Source organism: Atta colombica, unplaced genomic scaffold (genome assembly GCF_001594045.1).
Source record: "Atta colombica isolate Treedump-2 unplaced genomic scaffold, Acol1.0 scaffold52, whole genome shotgun sequence".
NCBI classification, from domain to species: Eukaryota; Metazoa; Arthropoda; class Insecta; order Hymenoptera; family Formicidae; genus Atta; species Atta colombica.
In genome coordinates this window covers 708,299-719,438 of record NW_017259542.1, presented here as the reverse complement: position 1 = coordinate 719,438, position 11,140 = coordinate 708,299, and the positions used below count along the sequence as shown (strand labels likewise).

General features: G+C 30.8%; 1 protein-coding gene across 1 annotated transcript in view; it reads left to right on the top strand.

Annotated features, from left to right (window-relative positions):
* The window catches only part of LOC108691819 (voltage-dependent calcium channel type A subunit alpha-1), a 54,521-nt gene that overhangs the window by 7,204 nt on the left and 36,177 nt on the right, over positions 1-11,140 (top strand). The window contains exons 4-12 of the mRNA XM_018199733.1: positions 125-345; positions 2,248-2,351; positions 3,290-3,405; positions 4,052-4,111; positions 4,664-4,765; positions 8,624-8,836; positions 9,507-9,934; positions 10,354-10,655; positions 11,001-11,117. Of these exons, the coding sequence (XP_018055222.1) occupies positions 125-345; positions 2,248-2,351; positions 3,290-3,405; positions 4,052-4,111; positions 4,664-4,765; positions 8,624-8,836; positions 9,507-9,934; positions 10,354-10,655; positions 11,001-11,117 (1,663 nt within the window). The remainder of the gene's footprint in view (positions 1-124; positions 346-2,247; positions 2,352-3,289; positions 3,406-4,051; positions 4,112-4,663; positions 4,766-8,623; positions 8,837-9,506; positions 9,935-10,353; positions 10,656-11,000; positions 11,118-11,140) is intronic.

Below are 11,140 nucleotides of genomic sequence, written 5' to 3'. Positions count from 1 at the left end.
ATATATATATATATATATATATACGCTTCAATTCTTTTTCAGGCCATTCTGACGTTATAATAAATATGTATATAAATATACGTTATAATATATATAAAATGTTTTACAATATTGAACGTTGCAGGTGTAATCATAAAGGAGGGCGAGATGCCGAGTCCGTGTAGCGCAGACAACAAAGATGATGCTCCGCCCGGGTCCCACGTGTGCGACGCGAACGTCTCGACGTGCATGGATCACTGGGAAGGACCAAACTCGGGCATCACCAGCTTCGATAACATCGGATTCGCCATGCTCACTGTCTTCCAGTGTATCACTATGGAGGGCTGGACTGCCATATTGTACTGGGTAAAGCAAGAAATATGTTCTTCAGTGTTAATGTTTTTTTCTCTCGTTCTCTTTCTATTTGTTACCGTATTTCTCTATTTCTCTCTTTGCCTCTCTCTTTTTCTCGCTCGTTTTTTCTGTTTCTGTTAAAATTTCACCCCCTCGTTATCGCGCACGATTTGTCCTCGCAGTATCGTTACACAAAAGGTATGATAGCGAACATTCTCAAATCTCTGTGTTCTCGTAGAATGTTGTTGCCCAGTTTCGTCCTCTATTAACCGCTTCGCGATTTAAATATCACATTTTTGTACTAAACTATAATTCCTTCCCTCATTAATTTACCCTTTTAGAAGACAGAAGATATTAACTATTTTAACTGTTTCGGTTACATATACTTTTTTTCCCATCCGCTTTTAAGTGTCTCTTCCTTTTTCCGGTGTCCTTATACATATATATTCGTCTCTTTTCTGTGTCCGGCTTTAGCCGAATTTGTCGGCTTTCGGGTTAAAAAATGCCTTGCGGAAACAGCTAACACTGACGTATATGTTCACCTTGCTCAGTATAACATTGTCAGTTCCAGCCCTCTTTTTCGATGTTTCAATATTCAATGTTAATTGTACTTTTTATTGTGTCTGACTCTTTCGTGATAGATAAATTTTGTTATTTTCCTTAAAATTATGTAAAAGTAACTTTCAATCTTTTAGTGCTATAATATGAATTAAATATGTATAATATGAGTTAAAGGAAATAGAATAAGGAAAAGAAGTATTAGTAGAATATTTTTTGTTGATCATGAAATTGTTAATGAATTTTTTTGTTGATCATGAAAGAGTTAATATTTAATCAATGGATCACGGAGGATTTCACAATATTTTATTGTTATATTTTATTGTAAACAATAAATTATTTCGAAACCCTTCAACGTAATTCCATCGTCTGTAATAATAGTATATTTATTTACTGAAATCTCGGAAAAATTTCGATTGCCTCATCGATTTTTATAATATAGGGTAGCCCGCGGTAAAACGTCAGTCGGAAGAAAATGCCATGTTTCGAAAATATATATATTTGGAGATTTTTTTATAAAATCAGATCTAGTATATAGAGAGAGAGAGTTTTCAAACTATAAATTTCGACATACTTAGTTTAACACGTTGTCTGCTTTGTGAATGTTTTATTGCATATATCACAGAATTTTCTCATAACATCACAAACGTGATAATAATAAAATATTGTATCATATGATGATTAAATGAGACTACATCCTCATGGATAGTGTGTGTTAAACATCGGACTGTTAAAAAATTTTTTATTTTATATATTATTATCTTTTATGGTTATTTAAAATTTTATATTGATGGATTTGTTTATTATATGATTGTTTTTTATAAATGTTTTAAAAAAATTTTAACTGGTTACTACCATCGCAATCAACGTGTTAAATATTTAAAACTTGTAGATTTTTCTTCAAGACAGCGAGTAGCGAGTAGAGAGATGTAGCAAATAGTCCAAATCAGTTTCACTCGTTATAAAAAAATGGCATGTTTCTCTCGTCCTATTCTTTTTCCACGGGTTACTACCAGCGATACTGAAGTGTTTCAAGCCGATGTTGTCTTGCATAAATGTGATCGACGAATTTTTAATCTATGATGTTTTTTTAGATCAGATCTTCCCTTCATGTGGGATAAAATTTTTCTTTGTGAAGGGAAATGAATATATCGAATAACGATAAATAAATTCGAGCTCTCATACTCGGACGATCACATTTATCACATCGTGTTTGATACAGCGAGATTACAGTGCCAGTGCCTCTGTGTTGCATATAACTTTTGCTGTTAATTAATATACCTTCGGCTGTGTAACCGGTACATATATATATACGCGACATTACTGTCTTCATATCGATTCCGATCGAATTTGCAGACAAATGACGCTATTGGCAGCACGTACAACTGGATTTACTTTATACCATTGATCGTCCTTGGATCATTCTTCATGCTGAACTTAGTTCTTGGTGTCTTGAGCGGGTGAGTATGTGTCCTTCCTAACAATTCTGTGATCTTTCCGCCCAGTGACAATTTTTTTTTGGAGTGACAATCGCGTCTCCCATTCGGCAAAATCGCGAGGTCCATTATTTCAGAATGATTTTTTTTCCTCGTCAGGGAGTTTTCTAATGAAAGAGCGCGCGTCGAACGACGGGCAGCTTATCGGAAAGCGAAGAGCAAACGACTCTTTACCACTACGTTCAGTTCCTACTTAAAATGGATCACTCAAGCAGGTCTCCAATTAACAGACGTTGTCTGACATTAGTGTGCAATAACTTTTAGTGTATTTAGCATTGCCGTGACATTAGAAGTATAAAATAAATTAAATTATTATTAATATTAGTTTGTAAAATTAGTTAATCTTAAATATATAATAATCTTAAATATTATTTATCTTTTTTATTAAAAAAATTTTTTTAGCGTTTCTTTATTTGTAAATTACAGCTGATTTAATATCTCTCTAATTAGACACTTGTTATTAATATTGTACATATAAGATTATACATGCCTTTTAATGTGTGAAAAAAAAGGAATTTTTTAGTGCTAAACACGCGATGAGAATACGATGCAAATTATATATTCATGGAAATGTGAATTTTTAGACCTATTTAATTAACATTAGATATTTTAAATTTGGATTAAGAGAAATTAAAGTATAAGCAACAGTAGTGATTAATGAATCCATCATAATCTCGTGTATGGCTCCCATGCATAAGCTAGTTCGAAGAATTTTACGCAAGAATAAACAAAAAAGTTTCTTTTTCAATGCTCTCAATGGCATTTCCCCTAAATGAGTAAATATTGTTGATTTAAACATGGTATTGCTAGAATATTAACGGCGGAATGCCTGAAAATCCTCTGGTAAACCTAGCTTTCATGCTCCTGAGTAAGCTGCCATATTATCTATATCACGCTTGTAGAGAGTTTGCGAAGGAGAGAGAAAAGGTGGAAAACCGGCAGTCCTTTCTGAAGTTGCGAAGACAGCAGCAGCTTGAGCGCGAACTGAATTGTTACCTCAATTGGATCTGCAAAGCAGGTTAGAATAATTACCAACAAAACATGTGAATTAAAGAAGATTAAACGGAATTCATTTCGCAAACACTGAAAACCTCATTGTTAAAAAATATATTATAAAATATATTATAAAATAAATAATTGATATTATAAAATAAATAATCATATATAAAATAATGCCTCAAAATAACATAATACTGAAAACTGACAGAAGAAAATAATAATTATTTGTAATAAATGTACTTTATATTTTATAATCTCTTTGTAATTCTGAAAATTAAATAATAAATTTCTTATTCTTCTGTCAATGGGTACCCAAGTGCTGATATCGAATTTTAAATAATCAAAATTTTTATATTGTTTGAATTTCATTACAACGTCTCAAAAATTACTTACTGTCCTTCAAATGACAAAGAATAGTTTTGTACAAACTTTATCTCATTTTCACTTTTAATGAGAAACTTTGCGATAATGAAAATTAAAAAATTATGCATTGACAAAAAGGTTAAATATACTCTTTTATCGATCTATTTTAATTCACTTATTTTGTAAACAGTGTGTCTGCAGAAGTTACTTACTGCGTATGCTAGACTCTCCACGCGTTGCGTATATAAAAATGTAATGAACGTAATATCAATTATTGCTAATACGGAATGTTTACTTTTCAGAGGAGGTGATACTGGCTGAAGAGAGGACCACGGAAGAGGAGAAAATGCACATATTAGAAGGTCCATATAATGCAACATATTTTGATATCATGAATATTTACTTCCGTAAGATTTGAAAAGATTTGTAAAGCGAGCTGTATTCCAAAACATATTCGTACATATTTTTATAGAATACTCAGAGTGCACTTGCACTCACATTTTCGAATCACAATCAAATTTCAATTTTTCAATATTTTTCTTTGTTAGCAATGCATTGAATGCTGTATTTTTAAACAAGACATTTCTATATTTTGTAATTTTAATTAATTTGTTTAATAATCGGATTAACAATTAATATAATTTTTTGCTTTTTACAAGTAATTGCTTTTTAACAAGTCATTCTTGCATATGTTATATGTAAATTTTATAGAAATAATTTAATAATACAATTTATGCGCACATTAAATCACAAAATAAAAAACATCGCAACATATAATTACTCTGCAATTTGTGATTCTTTCATAATTCAATTATCAATACTTCTCAGACATGATATTTACATATTTTCAATAAAAGATTATTTAGGCCATAATTTATGAAGATTTACACAGCTTAATCTATCTTTTTGCGCAGCAAGAAGAAGAGCAGCGGCAAAGAAAAGAAAATTGAAAAATCTCGGCAAGAGCAAGAGCACCGATACAGAGGAGGAGGAAGGCGAGGATGGAGAGGATGATGGTGAGTTGTATTTGGTCAACTTGGTGTCCAGTTGTGCCGAATATTCTCTTCTTCTTGTTCACTTTTTTTATATTTCGAGTTGATGATTCTTCTTCAGAATATTCGAACGAACTTGAGTTCAAGTAGTAAGGATTTACGTGATTTTTTTAGTAGTCAGAACCTATGTTATATCAACCAACGATTTCCTCTGGAAACTTGAAGTAATTAAAAAACAAACTCAATGAAATTTAGAAAAAAATAAAATTTACGAAAATTCAAATTGTTATATTATGGCTCATAAAATTACTTGAGGAATAAATTTCAAATGCTTGAGGGGGGGGGGGAAGGATTACAAAAATCTTTGCGATTTTTGAAGTTCATATTAGTACGAAGGAAATCGTTGATTTGAGATTTGGCCCGCCTTTTCTCTCGTTTTAAAATTTCTCTCCATTTATATATTGGCACGTTAGCGTATTTTCACATTCATTGACATATTTGTTAATACTTTATGAGTTCAAGCTTGATTTATCTTTTTGTATTGAAAGGAAAAGAAAAGAATGACGCTGAAAATTATCTTCTTCTAATTTTTGCCGATGAATATTCTAAACACACGCTATCAGATGCTCCTCTTGTTTCAGTGCCTAAGAAAAAGCTCAAAGGTAACTACAACCGTGAATGCCACGACTTTTCGCAAAGAGCTACGTAAAAATAAGGCTGTATTTGTAATCTTACGTAATGTTTTATTTTTTTTTAAAGAATTTTTTGTTGGTCATACACACACGTACAAATAATATCGTGCGTACACGATCACAAGTACATGATTAGACAATGGGCTATTGCTTGGTAAATGACTTACTTGCCTATTCGCGTATGCAGGATGTATTAATTATCGTGCTCTTTTTCACTTAAACATGTAAGAATTGAATCTTAATCTTCTCACATTAATTAGTTTAATAAATAATATAGACCTAGATAATTTTATTCAGCCTAATTCGGGCTAAAGATATTCTTTCAATGCATATATCATGTAAAATGTTTGATGATAATTAACATAAATTTTTAACAAAATAAATAATTAAATATCTGAATATCTTTTATCAAGAAAATGTTACTATGAGTTGAAGTGCTCATTTGTAACAGTTATGTAATATAATATATACAAAATTATGCATTGCTCTCTGCGTAAAAGTATTATAAACTGGCAAAGTCACTTTACACAGACGAATGACCGTCGCATAGCTAGATTATGTATTATTTATCGTATTAAAATCAAAGCCTGTGATTACTCGTGGTAGAGGATGTAATTATTGCATTCTATATAATTACTCGGATCGACTTGCTGCTGACATTGTGGCTGATATGTATCACTTAATATCACGCGGTCTTTGCGCGAGAGACAGATCGGAGAACTCGGGAGCTAATTCTTTTTTAGTTTTTTTAGATTTTGCTTTTATATATTAGTTGATGTCACGATATATAAATATTAGATTTTCTTTGGATTCGGGAACATTCGCACGAACATCGTTCTAAATTTTCTTTCAGACAAACGAAGAAAATATATGTTACATAAATATATTATAATATTAATATATACGGTGGCCCACTTAAATCGAACATCTCGAATATTTCGCTTATTTTTGATGACACAAAAAAGTGTTTTAAACGAAAGTGAAACAATTTTGAGGGAGATATATTTTGGTCATGTTGTTTTTTTTTTTTAGGTAGAGGCGTCAAAAAGATATGACGATCATCTCCACTTTTTTAAATGGAATTGTATGATTTTTTATATGTGCCAGAATAAAAATATAAAATATTTCCTCACCTATTGATATTACCACTTTAATATGCAGAATAATTAAAGGAATCATATTGTGTAAAAAAAATTATATAATTCCATTTAAAAAAGTGGAGGTAACGTTCATACCTTTTTGATGCCTCTACCTAAAAACAACCAACATGAGCAAAATACATACGCCTCAAAACTCTTCCACTTTCATTTGAAACATTTTTTTATATCATTGAAAATAAGCGAAATATTTCAGATGATCGATTTGGACCATTCTGTATACGAGATGTCCCGTAAGTTTTTGCGAAGCGCTTTTGCATAGAGCGGATTAAACTCTATCGAATCAAAAAATCCTCTACCATTTTATAATTTTTGCAATAGTTAACGAGATATTAATACAAATTATTGAATATTGTCTTCAATAATTTTTTACTCAATCAACTTTACAAAAAAACTACAAGAGACAATCATTACTCATTAATTTTTTTCTCATAGAACTTTAAGAATTATTTCAGAATTTTTTTATCAACTTTTAGTATTGCATTTTTTTATTTTTACCAACATAAAAAATACTTTAATTAAAAAATTAAAGGTATTAAAAAATTTTTGAAAAAATTTTCAGAACTTTATGAGAAGAAAATAAATAATTTTTGTCTCTCGCTATTTTTTTGTAAAGTTGTTAGTATTCGAAAAAATTATTGAAAACCAATATTCAGCGATTTTTAGTAATTAATATTTCATTGCAAAAATTGCAAAATGGTAAAGGACTTTTTAACTCAGTTTAATCTATTGCATTATCTACATTACCCTCTCTATCTACACAAAAGCGCTTGGCAAAAACTTACGAGATACCCTGTATATATAATATATAATTATTTTTCAAAGAAGATTAAAAACCATTCTTTTTTCTATCATTCTGAATTTTTCAATACACAAAAGATTTTTTTATGTTAATAATTATATTGGGTCATCCGGAAAGTTCGTGCCGATGTTGAAGGAAAATTGAAACGCAGAAAATTTAAATTTTAATATACATTTATTAAATTATATAGGTTAATCGGCATGAACTTTCCGGACAATCCAACAGCATATAAGAATCTTTTTCTTTTCATGAAAAGATGAATTTTGATAAACAATTGATAATATAACGTTATATATTAAGTGCCAATGTTTCCGGCGGAAATATTTCTACACTGTTTAGGTATACTATGTGATGGTGGAATACTGTAATTAATATTTTTATTATTCACTTATATACGGTTATAATTTTAGTTAAAGCTAACAGAACAGTAGAATATTTAGTATTGTCAAACGAGAAACTGAATCTCCTGAATAGTGTACGAATCCCATCCTATAGAATTTGATAGATGGGCTAATTTCAGCCTGTGTTCACACATAGTAATAATAGTGATAAATAGCCACAATATATACACATCGTATAACAGTAATTGCTTGGTAGAATAATTTAGTATAGAACTTTGTGTGTTTATTTTTATATCTATTTTTTTGTTGAATCAGAAATAAATAGAATTTTCTAATTCTTCTAATTGATACATAATTCTAGAAGTATTTGATTTCTTTTTCTAATCGTGAAGACTCCAAAACACAAAATGCATAAACATAGCATAAGGTTGTGTGCATAAGGTTCTAGATGACTAATGAGCATATTATGTAAGTCAATATGACAACCTTATAGTGGATACTTATTAGTCCAGATGGTTTTATGCTATGCTATGCTTATATATTTTGTGTAGGAATCCCTAATATATGCGATTTATCCTCAAAACTTTCACAAGAATGTCATTATGCATAATGTTCAAAAATTTCAAAAGATTTTAATATAGACTATCATATTTTAGATCATATAATTTGAATTTTTTATTTATATTATAGTCGCAGAAAATAGCTTAGCAAGTAGTACGAAACGTGAAGATGTAGACATAGTGTAAAACAATTTTAAAGTAAAAGGAAAATTATATAATTTACATCAAAATAAAAATACATACGATATTCAATTTGACAATCGACCAGTCTAAAATATGTTTTAAATGTATTAATAATTTTATATTGAAGAAGTATTTTAAATTTTGTAGGATTCTCGAGAGCCTCCTACTTTAAATCGAAGGTGAAGAAGCAGGGCACGTGTCTACAATTCTGGCGAGCTGAGAAAAGGTTCAGATTTTGGATACGTAATTCCGTCAAGTCGCAACAGTTCTATTGGTTCGTCATCGTTCTTGTGTTCTTTAACACCGTCTGCGTGGCCGTCGAGCATTACAATCAGCCAAAATGGCTCACCGATTTCCTCTGTGAGTTTTCCAAAATTTTATCACTCTATTAATTATCACTCTATTAATTAATTTCATCACTCTATTTAATGTAAAAATACATATCACACCTAATATGTAAAAATTTGATTTAGAAAACTAACTTATACTAAACGATATTTTGTCAGTCAATCCTAGTAAAAAATTCTTTTCAATTTTTATACTTTTCAATTTTTATATTTTTCAGAAATACCCAAAAATATTTGGAAAGTTTACATCTCTCTCTCAGAATTTTTCATACAAGTGAATTCTAAAATATTCTGAAAATCCCATAATTTTTAGAAAGTATTTTAAAATTTTTTAGATTTTATAACATTTCATCAGAAATTATATTTACAAAAAATCTTAAAAATCTTATGATATTTTATGATTAACACAAATGAAAATTTCTGAGAAAAAATATAGATTTTCTGAGAAATGTTCCAATATAAAAACTGTGAGAGTTAGAAAATTATAGAGAAATTATATAGAAAAATTATATAGAAATTCTGAAAAATTATATGAAAAATTCTGAGAAAAATTTTCACCTGGAAATCTATTAAGATTTGAGGGATTTCAGCGAAAACTTATTGTATCTAAAGATTATATCTAAGGCTCAAGTTCTTCAAGAACTAAAAAGTCCCAGTTTAACTCAATTTTTTATTATTTACAGACTTCGCAGAGTTTGTGTTCCTAGGCCTCTTCATGATGGAGATGTTCATAAAAGTCTACGCGCTCGGTCCTCGCGCATACTTCGAATCGAGCTTTAATCGCTTCGACTGCATCGTCATCTCGGCCTCGATTTTCGAGGTGATCTGGTCCGAGTTGAAGTCTGGCTCTTTCGGCCTCTCCGTCCTACGTGCTCTTAGACTCCTGAGAATTTTTAAGGTCACCAAATACTGGAAGAGCCTGAGGAACCTCGTGATATCGCTGCTAAGTTCCATGCGCAGCATCGTTTCCCTTCTCTTCCTGCTCTTCCTCTTCATCCTCATATTCGCGCTGCTCGGTATGCAGCTATTCGGTGGCCAATTCAACTTCGACGATGGCACGCCGCCCACTAACTTTAACACCTTTCCCATCGCACTACTCACTGTCTTCCAAGTGAGTACAATCAATTGTTATTACGATTTTTATTTATTGTTGTAAATGAGTTATAATCGATCTTTTAACAAGTATGACTTAATTCTATTGCATTATATACTTTAGTTGTTCCAAATGTCTAAAAGATAAAGCGAGAAAAGTATTCGTTTCATAATCTCGCTTTGAAAGATAGAGGATACATGTAATTCGTATACTTTATAATATAAATAAATATATATATAAATATAATATAAATAAACATTAATAGATACATGGTGAAAGTATAGTTTTTGTATATTTTAAATGCAGTGAAAATTGTGTATCTAATAATAAATACATACAATATTATTCAATGAATGATAAAAAATTAGATGTTTCTTGAACTAAAAAATATTCGATTAATGTAATAATTGATTAATGTAATAATGATTATAATACAGATCCTGACTGGAGAAGACTGGAACGAAGTGATGTACAAGGGTATCGAGTCGCAGGGCATGGCCCATTCGCTTTACTTCATCGTGCTGGTGCTCTTCGGCAACTACACCCTGCTGAACGTGTTCTTGGCTATCGCCGTTGACAATCTCGCGAATGCGCAAGAACTAAGCGCCGCCGAGGAAGAGCAGCAGGAGGAGGATAAGGAGAAACAGCTACAGGAACTCGAGAAGGAGATCGAGTCACTACAAAGACCCGCGGACGCACCGAGAGTGGAAATCTGCCCTCCAAGTCCAACGCAGAATTTGTAAGTTTTTTCTTTTTGTTATTTTTATAAAAATTTTTGTCTTTTCTTGACGTTTCGTACTTGTAGAAAATAATATTTTTTAAATAAGATTTTTGTGAGGTAGAATAGAAAATTTCACAGAATCTTTGATATATAAATGTTGTGACTTTGTGCATATTTTAATTGCAAAACTGTTTTAACAAAGTGATTATTAATTATTCATAATAAAATAAAGTTAATAGTTATTAATAATTATTTGTAATTATTTAATGAAAAATTGATAATTACGTAATATAGATTAAAAAATGTAAAACACAATATTGACGGAGAGCCACAAAGTGGAGAACGACGTCTCGTCTTTTCTAGCAGAGACGGAAGAATTGAAACCCAGACGTCCGAAGAGAGGAGGCAGGATGAAGACGACACGGGACCAAAACCAATGCTGCCATACTCCTCCATGTTTATACTGTCCCCTACGAATCCGTAAGTGTTGATGTATAATAATA